General features: G+C 42.8%; 1 protein-coding gene across 2 annotated transcripts in view; it reads right to left on the reverse strand.

Moving 5' to 3' along the window:
- The window catches only part of MEGF10 (multiple EGF like domains 10), a 176,538-nt gene that overhangs the window by 80,458 nt on the left and 77,550 nt on the right, over positions 1-18,530 (reverse strand). For both annotated transcript variants that reach the window (XM_006130122.4, XM_075931920.1), the window contains exons 6-8: positions 6,770-7,016; positions 5,252-5,372; positions 2,936-3,072 (exon numbers count right to left, since the gene is read on the reverse strand). In XM_006130122.4, coding sequence (XP_006130184.1) covers positions 2,936-3,072; positions 5,252-5,372; positions 6,770-7,016 — 505 coding nt within the window. The remainder of the gene's footprint in view (positions 1-2,935; positions 3,073-5,251; positions 5,373-6,769; positions 7,017-18,530) is intronic.

Below are 18,530 nucleotides of genomic sequence, written 5' to 3' on the forward strand. Positions count from 1 at the left end.
CCCTTCCCTAGCCCCCCTTCCTGATGTACAAAATAAAGGACAATTGTGTTCAAAAATAGAATCTCTCTTTATTGAACAAAACTGGGGGAGACTGGGAAAAGGAGGTGGGAGAGGGGAAGAGAGAGGGTGGAAGAGGGGAGGGCAACTACAATGATGAGGGGTTTGGAACAGGTCCCATATGAAGAGAGGCTAAACAGACTGGGACTTTTCAGCTTAGAAAAGAGGAGATGGAGGGGGGATATTATAGAGGTCTCTAAAAGCATGAGTGGGGTGGAGAGGGTGCATCAAGAAAAGTTCTTCATTAGTTCCCATAATAGAAGGACTAGAGGACACCAAAGGAAAGGAATGGGTAGCAGGCTTCAAACTAGTAACAGAAAGTTGTTCTTCACAAAGCAAAGAGTCAACATGTGGAACTCCTTGCTGCATGAGGCTGTGAAGGCTAGAACTAGAACAGAGTTTAAAGAGAAGTGAGATCAAGTTATGGAGATTAGGTCCATGGAGTGCTATTAGCCAGGGGGTAGGAGTGGTGTCCCTGCCCAAAGTTTGTGGAAGGCTGGAGAGGGATGGCACGAGACAAATGGCTTGGTCACTGTCTTCGGTCCATCCCCTCCAGGGTCCCTATGGTTGGCCACTGTCGGCAGACAGGCTACTGGGCAAGATGGACCTTTGGTCTGACCCAGGACGGCCATTGTAAGCTCAGGGCTCAGGGTCAGGGGTCTCAGTGGACCACCTTGATTTTCATGCACACCTGTTCCTGGGTGGCCAGGCTGGCAACTCTCCTGCCCTAGACGGCCACTTTCCTGTGCCTAGTGCGGAGGTCGTGGACGAGGTCCACGATGTCCGCACTAGACCAGGCGGGTGCCTGCCTCTTGCTGTCCCGGGCAAGCTCCCGGGAGCCGCCAGCCTGGTCCCGGGAAGAGGGGGAGGGCTGGGGGGCATTGGGTGGCTGGCTCGAGCCGTGCCAGGTGCAGGGTCTGCTGGCTGGGTGCTGGCAGGCTTGCACCTGGCACGGGCATCGTAGCCAGCCCGTGCCCCTTTAAGGGGTCCGGGGCCGGGAGGGGGGCAATAGAGTTTCCCTGGTGTTGGCCAGAGTGGCCACCAGGGAAAGCTGGGGAGGGCTAGCCTCCCACTAGTTCAAATTAAGGGGCTACACACGCCTTAATACACACGCCTTACTTAATTAGTAAGTTCTAACTAGGCTTAGTCCTCGTAGAATGAGATTTACCTAGTTCAAACTAAGTGCTCCGCTAGTTCGAATTAAGTTCGAACTAGCGGAGCGCTTGTGTAGCGCCTATCAAAGTTAATTCAAACTAACGTTAGTTAGTTCAAATTAACTTTGTAGTGTAGACATACCCTGAGGGATCTGGATGTGGGAAAGGGTGAGAGGTGCAAGCTCTGGGAGGAAATCTGGAAGCAGGAGGAGGTGGAGAAGGGGACACTGGCTTGGGGAGGGGGCTCCAGGCTGGGCAGTGTTGGGATACTAAGCAAGCCACAGGCTTGCGGATGTGAGGATGCAGGAGTTTGGGTTGGAGTATGTGAGGGGCTGAGGGCATGAGGTTCTAGTGTTTGATAGGCTCAGATCTAGGGTCTGGGGAAGGGGGAGTGCAGGAGTGGTTGTGGCCAGATGGGGGCTTGGCCCCAATTGGGGGTTTGTTGGCCAGGCTTCATTTTTAAATAGAATACTATGTTAAACACAAAAAGTTTCTGCATTGTCTTTATTTATGAGAATGGCAGGGAACCTGCCTTGAGTCAGGTGTCACTGACCCATAGAAAAGTCATTTGGGAGCAGAGGACACAGTACTGGGGAGGGGTGCTAGTGGGTTCTGGAGCAGGGAACAGGGTGCCAGTGGGAGCAGGGGAGAGGGGGCAGGGTGTCAGGACAGGTTTCTGCAGCAGGGGACAAGGTGCTGGGGGGGACAGGTTTCTGCAGAGGGGAGCAGGGGGACAGGTTTCTGTAGTAGGAGACAGGGTGCCAGAAGGAACTGGTTTCTGCAGGGGGGGCAGGGTGCCGGGGGACAAGTTTCTGCGGGGGGGCAGGTTTCTGCAGCAGGGTGGGGGGGCAAGGGAGAGGGAACAGGGGGCCAGGAGGGCGGTGGACAAGTTTGGGGCAGAGGAGAGGGAACAAGGTCGGGGGCAGGGAGTTCCCTACATTAGCCACGGAGGGAAGCCTCCGACCTGCGCTCGCTCCGGACTGACCGCAGGGCAGCCGGGCTGGAGCGAAGAAAAGCGGCTGCCCAGCCAGCTGGCCATGGTGCTCAGCCAGGGTGCCACCAAGCTCCACGTGGGCAGGCGCAGAGGGGAAGCCACCCAATCAGCTGGAGCGCGGTTCAGCCTCCTCTGGGCTGAACGTCACAGCCAGCTGGCCGGGCAGCTGCTTCTCTTCCCTTCAGCCCGGTTGCCCTGCGCTCAGCCCAGGGAGGCTGCGCCTAGCTCCAGCTGTGAAAGCCACAGTCAGCTGGCTGGGGTGTTTCAGCCCTCCCGACCTCTCAGCTCCCACCATTCCTTGCAGCTACTCACCTGTGTGGTTGCTCAGTGAGTAGCTGCTCCTCAAATGAGGAAATCTAATGTAAATGTACTGCACAGGCGCACAGTTCAGAGAAGGCTCAAGAGCTACTCTTAGAGCCCCTGAGATCTACCGGTAGCTCACGATCTACTGGTTGGTGACTACGGCTGTAGATCCTGAAGAGAGGGGTCTCTACATTGCTGGGGGTACATTGGCTACAATGTGAGAGGCCCTAATCTAAACCTTTGCTCACAGGGATTAAACATCTTTCAAGATTTGTACTTTCATCTTTACTTTTGATCATCATTTAGGGGACATAACTGACAAATCTATAATACTCTGAATGGTATCACTGATGATATGCTTCAATCTGCTTCCTAATTTTTCCTTTTGTTGTAAAATCCTTGGTATAATTTGGTAATTTTTCCTTACCGTTCTCCTGTATAACCTGGACTGCAGTGACACTGCCCAGTTGCTGAGTCACATGTCCCTCCATTGTGGCACTGACATTCCTGGGAGCAGTTCTTCCCATAGCGACCCTCTGGACAAGGCTGACCACAGACTGTGCCCTGTTTACAAACAGAATCTAAATGTTAGGCTTGATTGCAGCTGGAGAAGAGAAGGAGATAGGAAATAAGTAAGGAGATTAATGGGATCTTATATCAGACTGCTCATGCTCTTCTAGAAAATACCAGATTCTTTTTTAGCCTTAAACACAGACTATGTTTTGCCATAGATTTGAGGTGACAATATGCTGGGATTTCTATAATGGAAGCTAAAGCTAGTCAAAAACTATTTCTCCAAGCAACAGTAAACATTTAGATATTTAAGACCAGCTGACATCAAAGTCTTCGTTATTTACCCACATAATTAAATACTAGTGCAGGCAAAAATGCTTAGTAGTTAAAAATGCATAAAATGTAACAGTTGCGATAGTGTCCATTTACCTTGTTTTGTGTTTAAAATAAAGACATTATACTGGCAACTTTGTTATAAATTAATACATCTTAAAAGCTTAGGCATGATTCTCTTCTCATTGACACTTGTTTTTGAGCCTCTATATTTACATCCCTGGAGCTATTTACAGTTGTACAAGTGAGAGGAGAATCCATTCTTAAGTCTTTTAGGAAGGCAATTCAAGAACACATTTAAAGCCATATAAGCAAAACTAATATAAGATCCTGCGAAATTTGTGCCTGATCATTTTACACCAGTCTTTCTAAGAAAAGCTAAAAAGTCAGTGTTGACAGGATTACCCAGCAAGAAAGTGAGAAATTAAAAAATCAATAAACAGGCATACTCAAATGTTGACTTGGGACAGAAAATTAGCTTTATACTTACATGTTGTAGGTTTTTCATTACACTAGTATCTGACATACTGAGTTTTAATCATTTTATTTAGATCAAATATGAAAGCCAACAATTAATGAAAATACTTATACTTTTTCAACATCATCATTTATTTTATGGTAGCACCAAAACGACATAGGATTACGACTCATCTGAATAGTTTTGGACTCTTTACTAAAGCATTTACTATAGAATAAAACTGGTCAAAATTTTAATAAAACAAAAGTGTTTGAATCAAAATGAAAGATGCAACAATTATTTTGGTCAAAAAATGAGAAACATACACCTTTTTCAAGTATAAAAGGAGGGAGGAAAGAAATGGAGGAGTGGGAACAAAAACTTAAAAAAAAAATTCAATTTTTATATTATTGTAAAATTCTATTAAATATTCCTAAAATAGCCAAAATTTTTCATTCTGTACAAAGTTTTTCACAGAAAACATATTAGCTTTTTTGGATGAGCTCTAATTAAAAACAAATACAGCAAGACCAATAGACATCAGGAGGGAAATACAATTGAGGATAACAGCAATAAGATCACATGATACATGTATACCATGTGGTAGTTTGAATCTAAATTATAAGTGGTTCCATTTTGACTATATAAAAATTGCCTATTACATCATTATAACTTCCTTTCCAATGCTTGCCAGAAATGGTAACCCTGGGTTCACTGCCTATTATTTTACATTTTATTTGTTTTGTTTGTTGTACTGTACCATTATAAAGACCATCTATACCATCCTGGTATCTAGCATGATTAAATATGTTGGCTGTAGGACATAAACTGCTGAAACAATGCCTCACCCCGTACTACAGAATTCTCTTCCCCATGTGGGAAGCCAGTGGAGCCCCTCATATTTGTCCACATGATAGGAATGGGTCCTTGCTGGTGTGAGGTGCAAAGAGATAGAAAGCCCATTGATCAGTTAATGAAGCTAATATTCTGATGTCACTGGACTCCTGGGCTATGAAGATGCCACCAAAACTTGCCTACTACCTACTTTTCTTTGAAGAGACTAGCACCATATATTTGGAAATATACACAAAGGCCACCACAGGATTATTTAATGGTGCTGCTGTTCAAAATGTAGAAGTTATATCTAATTATATCCACAAGGTCACGACTTCTGCTCAGATTCCAAAAGATGCTGTTTGCATGCTGCAAGAAGCCCATTTTCCTTTTCATATTCTTTGAAAAGGTTAACAAGGCAATCCAGAATTTATATTTGATTCTCATCCCTTGTGGTGGTACCATGTGCTAAAATACATTTCCTTTTGTTCTTGGCTGCAGTCAGACTGTCTTTGCTTTTCCAATTACTCTTTTGTCTGAAGATGCCTGAAATCCACAAACATGGAAATTTACTCCATTTATATTTATTTTAGAAAGCAGCTTTACCATCCATCCAGGTGGACAGGCACATTCCCCAGTCACATGGTGACATACTCCTCCATTCTGGCATGGACATCTTTCTTCACACTGTGGCCCATGCTTGCCAGGGGGACAAAGATCCTCACAGCTAAAGAATTGGGGAATAATCAATATAATTGTCATTCATGTGCAAAGTTCAGTCTCTCCCCCTCTCATTTACTTTTTTATCACATAATTCTTCAGTTTATAAATATGAAAAGGCAAGCACTCAGCAATAAAGAGAAATAACTTATACAGGATAAAATTAGCAATTAAAGAATTGTGTCATAGGAAACAACTCTATTTTGAACCCAAATCTTGACATGAACTTTGCTAGCAGAGATTCTTTAGGAAAAGCTTTGGATCAGCATGCTGTTGGCTTGCCTGGCCTTGCTTCCTTTTGGGCCAGTTCTGTTCCTTTATAAATTTCACTAGCTATTTTTCTACCAGGAGTCTGTGCATGAAAACAGAGAACTACCCATCTAACTCTCTATTGCATGTGTGTAAATACCCATTTAAATGCTTCCAAAAATGTGAGCATAGCTTCAGAGAATGGTTTGAAAAATTGGGCTTAATCCTTAAAATCAATCCCCTCAAATCTTTAATTGATGTCTGCTTCCTAATGTAGCCATTAGCACTCAAACTCGGTCCTGAGTTCCATTGAAAGAAGTAGGCTGGAGGTAAAATGGCTAATCTAAACACAAATCTAAAAGCTGAAGTCAATTCTCAAACTGATACTACAACCTAAATGTAAACCAACTAGGGTATGTCTACACTACCCTCCTAGTTCGAACTAGGAGGGTAATGTATGCATACCGCACTTGCTAATGAAGCCCGGGATTTGAATTTCCCGGGCTTCATTAGCATAAGCGGGGAGCCGCCATTTTTAAATCCCCGCTGCTTCGAACCCCGTGCAGCGCGGCTACACGGGGCTCGAACTAGGTAGTTCGGACTAGGGTGCCTATTCCGAACTAACGGTACACCTCGTTTCACGAGGAGTAACGGTAGTTCGGAATAGGACCGTAGTCCGAACTACCTAGTTCGAGCCCCGTGTAGCCGCGCTGCACGGGGTTCGAAGCAGCGGGGATTTAAAAATGGCGGCTCCCCGCTTATGCTAATGAAGCCCGGGAAATTCAAATCCCGGGCTTCATTAGCAAGTGCGGTATGCATACATTACCCCGCTAGTTCGAACTAGCGGGGTAGTGTAGACATACCCCTACTTATTATTGCAGAACCATAACCTCAGGAATGATTTTATATAAATTTGCTGGTGCTACTAGTGCAACAGCTGCATCTTACCAAGAGTTTATGCTGTAGCATTTTAATAATATTCCCTGATAAGTCTATAGAAGGACCTATACTCAGATATAAATACTGGTACGTTTTAAAAGAGGCACTTGCAGCATAACATTCACACAGGTTACTAAATACTAAATATTTTGCCCAAGGGTTAATGCCATACCAAAACCCACCTTCCCCACAGTAAATAATATACCCTCTGCTTACAAAGCACCAGTATATCCAGGAGGACATCTGCATTCTCCAGTCACATGATCACAGGTGGCTCCATTTTGACACTGACATTTTTGGTGACAATCATTTCCATATGTCCCCTGGTCACAGCGTTCTTCACAGCGCCAGCCCTTGAAACCAGAAGCACAGTGGCAGGCTCCAGTGATGGGGTTACATAAGGCTCCATTTTTGCACTGGCAGCGACTACTGCAGTGGGGTCCCCAGTGGTCACTATCACATGCTGAGGAATGGAAAGAAAATGTCACAGCACTTCTGTAAGTATGAATGGTGCAATACAGAAGATATAATGATTCAGAGATATCGAGATGGGGTACTGGTATCTTTGCAGGGACTTCCTCAGCTCTCCTAGGTCTTTAAATATCTTGATAGCCAGGTAGGATTTAATTTCCTGTTTTTAAAATATAGGACTCATCCTGCCCTTAAAATAAATTGAAACTTCATCTACAGTGAAATAAATATAAGTTCCAAATTCCTTCAATGCATTCTGATGTGAAATAGAAATTATGATCATAGTGAATCTTTAGTTACAGGGACAAAAGACTGTATTTTCCATTTGGCTACTTATTTCAGTGGAGTTACAAGAGTATAAATAAGAGCAACATTTAGCTCATAATCTGAATTTGGAGCCATATCATATCTAAAGCCCACACTGAAGTTATTCTATGTAAAGAATTCATTAGAAGAGGATCACATTTCACAACAATTTTTAAACATGAAACTTACACCTTGTTTACATACTTACAGCTATTTCCTTTCATGTTTTACAATACTATTGGTTGACAGTGCTATAAGCAATGCAATAAACATTCCATCAGACAACAGAAGCTAACTGTTATTTGGTTAAACAGTAAGGGGACACATATAATAGTAAGGCTACAGTTTCATATTTTGAGTTAGCCCAATATGTTTTTATAATAATTCTACTATGTATTTTTTTGTTTTCTACATTCTACTCCATCAAAACCTGATAGGGTAAACCCTATTTTGGTTTTTCACTTTCAAAATAAAATGTTCAAAAGTAAGGATGTTTTGTTTAAATGAGAAATAGGAGTTTTCAATAACAAAATAGAAGATAAAGGTTATCTAGAGTTCACCAGAAATGTGCTAATCATAGAGGTCAAAGGAACTTCTTTTAAGGTGTATGTTCTGCTGATAACAATAGTGCAGTGGTGAAATCTCAATTGCAATCGCTGGATGCCCATACTCTCTCCTTAATGATTAAACATCATTGTTCGCTCAGCGTTCTCCTGGGGCAGAGCAGCCAAGCAGAGAACAGACCTACTTTCTTAGAGTGGGACAAAAGATCTCAAGACATCTCCTTGGGGTAAGAATTACTCTGCTATAGAAACGGATCACTCAGACTACACAAATAAAAAGGATTAGGGTCCTTTAAGGAATTTTTGCCTTCTGTATGACTTGTGTCCTGGGTAATTCCTAAGAGCTATGGTATGCTTTGATGTGACAGTTTCTTCTCAAACCATATTTTTCTAAACGATGACTGGAATATGCATTTCACAATGTAGCTATTGAATATGTAGACATACTGTGGCTAAAAAATTAGATAGATAGATAGATAGATAGATAGATAGATAGATAGATAGATAGATAGATAGATAGATAGATAGATAGATAGAAAGAATATGAATAATGGAGTAAAAACATGGAATAATTGCATCTCCTTCATCTCTTCATTCTTGTTCCATTTCTCATTTAGATACTTAAGCATTCATTTATGTATTAGATTATGTGTACAATGCACCACAATGTATTTCACTGTAGGTTTTATTTCATTATAACTCAGATAAGCCTGGGAAAAGCAACACAATATTTTGAAAATGTCCAGAGGAAGAACAAAACGTTCTCCCTATGCTAAATAAGTCCTCAACTTCTCTTCAGGAAACCAACTGTTCTGAATGATATGTATGTGTGCAGTATGTTTGTGAGACAGACAAATGTTCTCTCAGGACCGTATGGAGGCCACCAAATTCATTTTCCTTCACACACCATCATGGATCCATATTACTGTCCTCCTCCTGTTCCAACTGAAAAGGACAATTTCAGCCATTCTTCACAGAGAAATTAAAAATAAACTTGATTGTTCGGGAATGTCAGAAAAACCCTCTGTGAAGAACTGAAGGATTTATAATAACCATCTGATAGCAGCTCTTTCAAATAAAATAAAACAGGCCATAAGCATCCCCCTTGTGAATGTGGCCCAACTTCTTTTAATATACAAAAAGCACTGCTAGCCAAAAAAAAGTTTTTGGCTAACAATTTGCAGTTTGTAGTATTTTACCGAAGTCTGGAAGTGGGATATTTGATGCAATCTGCCAACATTCAAACAGAAGTTTGGAGAAACAGTTTAATGAATCTCAAACACATGCAGATGGCCTTTGCTCCTGTATCACTTCTACAGTAACAGTGAACCAAACAATATGTACAATGGTAGGATTACACAACCTGTGACAATTGTGAAGCATTGCAGGCCTTCTGCAGCCATTATAATGCCTTTTAACAGCTACAGCATCAGACTGCTGTTTTAGATTGTGAATGTCCCTTTGAGATCTACTGAAGTTAGAGACTGAACATGGTGCATCTCTGAACTTGAACTTTTCTAGACTATTTTACTGTAAGAGACATGTGCTGAACATTTTATAACATGTTTTTAGTTTCCTGGTATGCTGTTCTCTTTCTGTTCATATGGGACCTATTAAAATAAAGAACACTTAAACACTGTTTAGTTTTCCAAACTCATGGTCACTCTGGCTGTGTCTACACTGGCCCCTTCTTCGGAATAGCCATGCTAATTTAGAACTTTGGAATAGGGAAATGTGCGGGGGATTTAAATATCCCCCGCGGGATTTAAATAAACTTGGCCGCCGCTTTTTTCCGGCTTGGGGAAAAGACTTGAAAGTAAGTAGGAATAAGAGATCCTCCGGAATAGGGCTTTATTCCGGAGGATCGCACCAGTCTGGACGCTCTTCTTCGGCTTTTCCTCAAGGAAAAAAAAGCGGCGGCCAAGTTTATTTAAATCCCGCGGGGGATATTTAAATCCCCTGCGCATTTCCCTATTCCAAAGTTCTAAATTAGCATGGCTATTCCGAAGAAGGGGCCAGTGTAGACATAGCCTCTCTGTTGTAAAGGATGAGAAGGTGGGAAACAAATACTGACTACCTAGTTATTTCACTATAGCACAATGCCAGAGCATTTTACCGAAACTATTACTGTTATAAAATTAATCTGTTATTCTTGGTCCATCATTAGCCTTCTATCTGTGAGTTTTGGGCATCACTTCAGAGGCATCTGAATTATTAATGGGGTTAAATAATATTCTTGCACAAAACAGATACATTTCATACTTTACTTCTATAGTATCACTCTAATCAATAAAGTCCCTCATAAGAAGTTAAAATGATTTATCAGAAACAGATAATGAATTACAATACACAAAAGAAATACGGGAAAAGGAAGGGACTGAAATACTTCCTGTAGAGAGATTTGTTTATTTTTAATTAGCTTTGGAGACTAAACTTACCAAATATTATATGAGACTATTCTTACTTCTGCCTCACATTCAAAGACTAAGATAGGCTGGAAGTCACACAGCTGTTAATCTGGTGAAGAGTCCTCTTTGAATTAATGACTATCCTCAGGTTACAGACTGTCAGCTGGAGTTTAATCAGAATAGCTACTATAAAGACTGTCCTTTCTGCTCCAAGGTCACACACACACAAACATACAGGAGTGGAAGAAAGTGTCAACTGGAGACATCTACCAAACCAAATTAGGGTAGTAAGTCATCTGTCACAATGTAGGACATAAGGAAGAGGGAAGATAACCATACAGTAAAAAGAAATAAAAGTTCCAAATTCATAACTATTTCAGTAGAAGATGATAATATCAGTACTAACAATTTAGGGAAGCTGATTTGAATCCTATATCAAAGCAACAAAGAATTTATGCACCAAAGGCTGCTGTTTCATAGAATCATAGAATCATAGGACTGGAAGGGACCTCGAGAGGTCGTCGAGTCCAGCCCCCCGCCCTCAAGGCAGGACCAAGCTCCGTCTACACCATCCCTGACAGATGTCTATCTAACCTGTTCTTAAATATATCCAGAGAGGGAGATTCCACCACCTCCCTTGGCAATTTATTCCAATATTTGACCACCCTGACAGTTAGGAATTTTTTCCTAATGTCCAATCTAAACCTCCCTTGCTGCACTTTAAGCCCATTACTCCTTGTCCTGTCCTCAGAAACCAAGAGGAACAAATTTTCTCCTTCCTCCTTGTGACACCCTTTTAGATATTTGAAAACCGCTATCATGTCCCCCCTTAATCTTCTTTTTTCCAAACTAAACAAGCCCAGTTCATGAAGCCTGGCTTCATAGGTCATGTTCTCTAGACCTTTAATCATTCTTGTCGCTCTTCTCTGTACCCTTTCCAATTTCTCCACATCTTTCTTGAAATGTGGCGCCCAGAACTGGACACAGTACTCCAGCTGAGGCCTAACTAGCGCAGAGTAGAGCAGCAGAATGACTTCACGAGTTTTGCTTACAACACACCTAGAATCATATTTGCTTTTTTTTTGCAACAGCATCACACTGTTGACTCATATTCAACTTGTGGTCCACTATGACCCCTAGATCCCTTTCCGCCATGCTCCTTCCTAGACAGTCGCTTCCCATCTTGTATGTATGGAACTGATTGTTCCTTCCTAAGTGGAGCACTTTGCATTTCTCTTTATTAAACCTCATCCTGTTTACCTCTGACCATTTCTCTAACTTGCTAAGGTCATTTTGAATTATGTTCCTATCCGCCAAAGAAGTTGCAACCCCACCCAGTTTGGTATCATCTGCAAACTTAATAAGCGTACTCTCTATCCCAATATCTACATCATTGATGAAGATATTGAACAGTATGGGTCCCAAAACAGACACTTGCGGAACTCCACTTGTTATCCCTTTCCAGCAGGATTTAGCACCGTTAACAACAACTCTCTGACTACGGTTATCCAGCCAATTATGCACCCACCTTATCGTGGCCCTATCTAAGTTATATTTGCCTAGTTTATCAATAAGAATATCATGCGAGACCGTATCAAATGCCTTACTAAAGTCTAGGTATATGACATCCACCGCTTCTCCCTTATCCACAAGGCTTGTTATCCTATCAAAGAAAGCTATCAGATTAGTTTGGCATGACTTGTTCTTCACAAACCCATGCTGGCTATTCCCTATCACTTTATTACCTTCCAAGTGTTTGCATATGATTTCCTTCATTACCTGCTCCATTATCTTCCCTGGGACAGACGTTAAACTGACCGGTCTGTAGTTTCCTGGGTTGTTCTTATTCCCCTTTTTATAGATGGGCACAATATTTGCCCTTTTCCAGTCTTCTGGAATCTCCCCTGTCTTCCATGATTTTTCAAAGATCATAGCTAAAGGCTCAGATACCTCCTCTAGCAGCTCCTTGAGTATCCTGGGATGCATTTCATCAGGACCTGGTGACTTGCTGACATCTAACTTTCCTAAGTGATTTTTAACTTGTTCTTTGTGTATCCTATCTTCTAAACTTACCCTCTCTCTGCTTGTATTCACTACGTTAGGCACACCTCCAGACTTCTCGGTGAAGACCGAAACAAAGAAGTCATTGAGCATCTCCACCATTTCCAAGTTTCCTGTTACTGCTTCTCCCTCCTCACTGAGCAGTGGGCCTACCCTGTCCTTGGTCTTCCTCTTGCTTCTAACGTATTTATAAAAGGTCTTCTTGTTTCCCTTTATGCCTGTAGCTAGTTTGATCTCATCTTGTGTTTCAATGTCCATCAGTCCCAAGAATTAAGTGATGAGATTGTTATGCCCATGCAAAGCAAACGAGATCAAAATCCCACTCCTACAAGATGATCAATATTAATTGTAAAAAGCTAATTTCTTTAATCTACTATATATTTGAAAGAGTTTGTCTGTCTGTCTCTTTGTTCAAGAACTCCTACTAAATGGTAAGAGCTAGGATGACCAAATTCGGTATACGGCTTCCTCTTATCTTAACTTAAAGCAAAATAAGGGTTTGGGTTGTGCCAGGAAAATGGGATGTACCTGGAATGGGATTGCTTCTCATAAAACCATACAGAAAAAAGAGAATAATCAGGCAGGGGCTGGTTGGGAGTGTGCACCACCCTCATCTTGGACTGCCCCAGCCCTGAATCCCCCAACCCCTAGGTGCCCTTTATGCAGGGTCAGGGTGGGGGGTGAGAAATGAAGCTTTTCCCCCAAATTCATACAGGGACATTGCTGGCTGTTCCCTTCATCAGGCAGTGAGAGAAAAGTGCAGTTTGCTGCATTCCTCACTCTGCCTGGGGAGTGCAAGGGACAAACAAACCTGGACCTACCCCAGCCAGGGGACTTACAGCCTTCCCTGGGCAGTGCCCACTAGAAATGCAGCAGCCATTGAGAGGCACATCTCATCTGGTCCAAAGCTGCTGCAGTGAGAAGGCACAGCTACACTGCATGCTTATTTTGGAATAAGCTATTCCAGAAGAAATATTCCAAAATAGCTTATTTCACAATAGAGTGTCTACACAGCAAATGCCCATTGAAATAGTGCTGAGCTATTTCAAAATAGAGCGTCCATGCTCATTGGACTCTGAATTGCATTTAAAGCCACTCTGAAGCACTTCAGGCGGAGCATCAGGACAGTAGTTACTTCCTGGAGCTGCAGCCTGAGGCTATCTGAGGCTCAGGCTTAAAGGCATCCCCCTGTACAGCCATGTCTCAGGTCCTTCTCCTTTGACTACCTCGAGGGACAGCAAAGCCTTTTCTCTAACTTCTATGATTGCCCTTGTGGACACCTCAGCTTTCTAGCCACGAAGACAGACCTGCCTCTCAGCAGTGAATGGAACACAACCCCCAGCTCATTGCAGGGAACTTCCTCCTCTCTCTGTGGACAGTGCTCATGCAGTACAACCTTACCCATCTTCCCCTGCACACCAGGCACTGCTGCTCCTGGTGTCTGGACACCAGTTTCAACAGGGGTGACTGGATCGTTACGGAGCAGTGGGGCGACCAGCAATGGCTCCAGAATTTCCTCATGTGGAAGGACACCTTGCTCATCCCTGCCCTCAGGCGATGGGACACTCACATGAGACCCACCATCCCCCTCAAGAAGCAGGTGCCCATTGCCATCTGGAAGCTCGCTATGCTGGACAGCAATCTTCTCAGGAACCAGTTCAGTGTGGGGAGATTGACCATTGGGACCATGGTCCTGCACATATGCAGCTCTCGGGCTATTGTCCCAGGAGAGTGGAGAACTTCTGGAATGGGGTTTTCTAGGAAAGGGGAGAGGGCGGAAGTCCCCTCCCCAGGAGATTTTTAAGTCCCATCTTCACAAAGCCCTGACGGGTGATGGGATAAGTAGAGGGTTGCTCCTGGTGTGTGTGTGTGTGAGGAAGATGGCGGTGGGCTTGGGGACTTCTTGAGGGCCCTGGCAACCCTGCGATTGTCTCCTTCTACAGGTGGTGCAGGCCATCAACACCCCATCATCGCTGGCTTTGTTACCAATGGGCTTCCCCAGCTGCAGGTCTATTGACAGCACCCACATCCCCAACCAGGCCCCCGACCACCAGGCAGCCAAATACATTAATCAGAAGGGATACTTTTTGATGGTCCTGAAGGCCATCATGGACCACTGCAGGCAGTTCACAGACATCTACGTCGAGTGGTCACAGAAGGCATACAACGCCTTCCTCTTCCGCAACTCCAGCCTCTTCCAGAGCTGCATGCCGGCACTTTTTTCCCCAATGGCACCATCAGGATCGGGGACGGGGACATGCCACTCTGTATTGTGAGGGACGCAGCCAACCCTCTGCTCCCCTGGGTACACTAGACAACTGGACCAAAGCAAGGGATGCTTCAATGCCAGGCTCAGCAGGGCCCACATTGTGGTGGAGGGTGCCTTCCGGCATTTGAAGGGAAGGTTCCGCTGCCTTCTCAGCCACCTGGATGTTGGGGAGCAGAACAGCCCACATGTGGTGGCAGCGCAGTGTGTCCTTCACAGTACTTGTGAAAGCAGGGGAGACTTTCTTCCCAGGGTGGGAGGGCAGAGGATCAACAAGGTCTTTGAGCATCTCTGCCCCGGGCTTCCCGGAGTCAGCCGCTGATCAGTTTCAGCAGCAGCTGACTCAGGGGCGCCTGGGGCAGAGCCGCTGGGGTGCTGACGGGTTGGTCCCGTAGCGCCCCCCCTTCGGCGCTGTGGGACCAACCCGGCAGCACCCCAGCTGCTCTGCTCCAGGCATCCCCAAGAGCAGCTGGGGTGCTGCCGGGTTGGTCCCGCAGCCCCAAGGGGTGGAGCTACAGGACCAACCCGGCAGCACCCCAGCTGCTTTGCCCCCGGCTTCCCCGATTCAGCCACTGGTCAGTTTCAGCAGCGGCTGAATCGGGGAACCGGGCGCAGAGCAACTCCAATTGTCCGGCTGCCCTGAGCACTTCCGGGTTCCTGATGGTGCCGGACCATCAGGAGTGCTGAGGCATTGGATGCCGGATTAATGGAGTTTTTCTGTAGCTAGAGAATTTTTACTCCTTGTTGGGTGAAATCTTATCCTCCCTGATTTCAGTGGGGCCAGGAGTTAATCCCTGCATTTATAGGTAATGAAACAGAGTATTTTCTAAAATATACTGGAGCAGATCTTCACTATCACAACGGCATTGACTTCATCAGAGCAATCACAATTTGCATCAGATTTGCCGTACCATATCCATAATGTATATAACTGGTCCAACCTGATCTCAGTTTCACAGTTTCTTCAAAATACCAAACACCATTCATGCAAAACACACTATATGGACCTTTAGTTTCCTAGATTTAAAACAAAACAGATTTCCAGAGTTACTGTTTAAAGTCAACTCTTTTGTGGGAGTCATAAGGATTTTATATCCCACTTCTCACATTGCGGAAAGAAACTCAGAGAAATGTTTGCCAAAAACTGCACAGTAGGCTTTTTAGTATAGAAAAATATTTGGTGCCATTTATAGAGTTTGTTCATCTGGGAATATCTTTTAGTCCCTTCTAGGTCCTCTGTACATCATACAACGCTACAAATATAGGACAGCAAACATTCCTCTCAAAAGACACACAGTAAAAGCGAAGGCATGCCTGTGGGAATAAGAACATTATATTATATAAATCCTCATTTAAAATGCATTAGTATGATATGGAACCTTAAAACAATAAATGCAGAAGTGAACATAAAAACGAATAATAAATGCTCTCTGAAGCAGTGTCAAATGACAATTTTATGAACAGAAATGGTCCCAGAGCTTCAGCTGCAAAGAACCTTCTTCAAGGAAAAAGCAAAAGAAGAAAATGTGTGATGCAATTTGGCACTATTCTTGGAACTTTTGTATGATATTAGAAGATTTAAAGTTGTGTATTTCATATTATAATAACATTAATGCACATTGTTATTAAGCTAGATGGGTCTTATTTTTTATGCTCATGGTTTATCTAAAATGGTAGTGATTTGAAAATTAGGAGGTACAGTGTCCTGATATTTTACAGTGTGAGCTAGAAATTTGTACAATTAGAAGTATACATATTTGGTTTTATAATTCTTACATTCATTATAAGAAAAAGCAATGTGTAGGTCCAATTTAACATGATATGATCTTATTCTCTCTACAGTGATTGCTCTTGAGAAGGTAACAAAAGGAGCATGAATAAGTCCAAGTTTATTCCTGACAAATCCATCTTGATCACATGTAATCCTGTGCTTCTCTAAAGAATGGTATATGATGAGAGCAAAATATAGCTATCAAATCAAGTCAAAGAACATTTCAGAAGAAAGTTCCCTGAAACAAAGACAACTACCTTACAAGTATCCTCTATGGGTGCTTATTCAATATAGTGTATTTGGGATAAACATGTTTATGGAAAGTTATTTTAAAGGTCTCACTTTTTTCTGTTTAATGCTAACCTGGATGTCAAAGTGAAAATTCACACAAAAATTAATATTTATTTTTCTTAGCATTTTTATTCCTATTAGATGCACAGTACTGAGATAATATTTTATTCTGGCTCACAACAGTTCCTGGGATTATAAGGAAAAACATTGTATTATTTGTCTGGAAACAAGTACCATTTATAATGCTGCCAAAAGCAGAGGAGACTTTTAACAAAATACTAGACTAATATAATTTTAATCTCCTTCCCTCTGATGCCTGAAGTGATTGTGCAAGTCTAACCATCAAATACATACATGACCACATGTTTTGTCTAGCTGCAAAGTATGGGTTAGAATGAACTGTTCACTCATTTGTGAATGTAATTTTGGCAGCCAAAAAATTAAGTAAATAGCAACTGTAAAAGAACAGACTCTCATCTACTCTCCCTCTATGCCTCCAAACATAATTTCCTTAGCTGAGTTCAGAGGGTTCTGTGGTACATTAAGGTTACTTCGCACTTCTCCAGCTGAGAAATAACTGACTTAACCAGCCTGTAGCCTGGGAGTTATCTTTGACTCACATTTGAACCTCTCTCCTCACCTTCAGATTCCATCTCAATCTTGCTGATTCTTTCGCATAATATCTCTGCAAATATAACTTCCATAGCCTGTCACTCTGACCATCTCACTTCTCTCTTTTCATCCTTCCAATGCACGTTTTTGTGGCATCACATAAAAGACTCCATATCTTCACTCTCAAAGTCCTTCAGAGCCTAACCCTGTTATTTCTCATTCACTATTAATATGTCAATTCTTGCCTCCAGGTGGCTCACAGTGCCAGACAGACACCACTTCCTACAGCTCCCATTGGCTGAGAATGGCAATCCATGGCTAATGGGGGTAGCAAGTTCCCCTACTTGTGGAGGCACAGATAAATACAGCAGCGGTAGCTAACAAGGGCTAACCCTGGTGAACCAGATCCAACCCATGGGCCAGTATTTGCCAACTGCTGGTCTAGATAATACTTAGGCTAGGTCTACACTGTAGCCTTTTTTCGGAAAAAGCTACACAAATTGCACTCCACAATTTGCGTAGTTTTTTCCGATTGCTTTTCTAAAAGAGGGGGAAAAGCCTCCTCTTTTGGAGGAACGCTTATTTCTCCAACAAGATATATAGGGCTCCCCAAAAGAGCACATTTGCATTTCCACAAAAAAAAAAAAAAAACAGAAAAGCAAACACGTTCCCTGAACGTGGCAGAGTTATTCTGGGATACCTTTGGTTTACTTGGCTTTATAGATAAACGTTGCTCACATTCTTTAGCATCATTAACCTTTAGTCAAGCAACAAAGAGTTAAAATGGCCTGTGCTTCCGCTATCCTAAGCTGTGCCATAGTTTAGCCATAGCTTAGAATTTGGGCCAGGATCACTTTCCTTAATGCACAAAGTGAGAAAAGCACTTCTTTTTCTGGAAAGAATGTTTGAAATCCAAGTGATAGTGACCAGTGGTAGGTCTGCGAGAGAATCCCAAATCCAAACACCTTGAGTTTAAATCTGGATCCATATCTGAACTTTGCTACTCAGGCCTAACTCAAATACAAAGGAGCAGGACCCTTATGAAGAACCTTACCTTAAGCAAATCATTTCAACTCTACATAGGCAGAGAGACATCCCATCTACCTCTCTGAATTAAATGGGAGTTTTGCACATGAATTAAAATTTATAATATCTCATATATGTCATACATTAAAATATGTTCAATGTTCTCTAAATTATAGTATGAAGTCCTGTAACACGTTCTAGG

The sequence above is a fragment of the Pelodiscus sinensis genome, chromosome 6 (assembly GCF_049634645.1).
Source record: "Pelodiscus sinensis isolate JC-2024 chromosome 6, ASM4963464v1, whole genome shotgun sequence".
Taxonomy (NCBI): Eukaryota; Metazoa; Chordata; order Testudines; family Trionychidae; genus Pelodiscus; species Pelodiscus sinensis.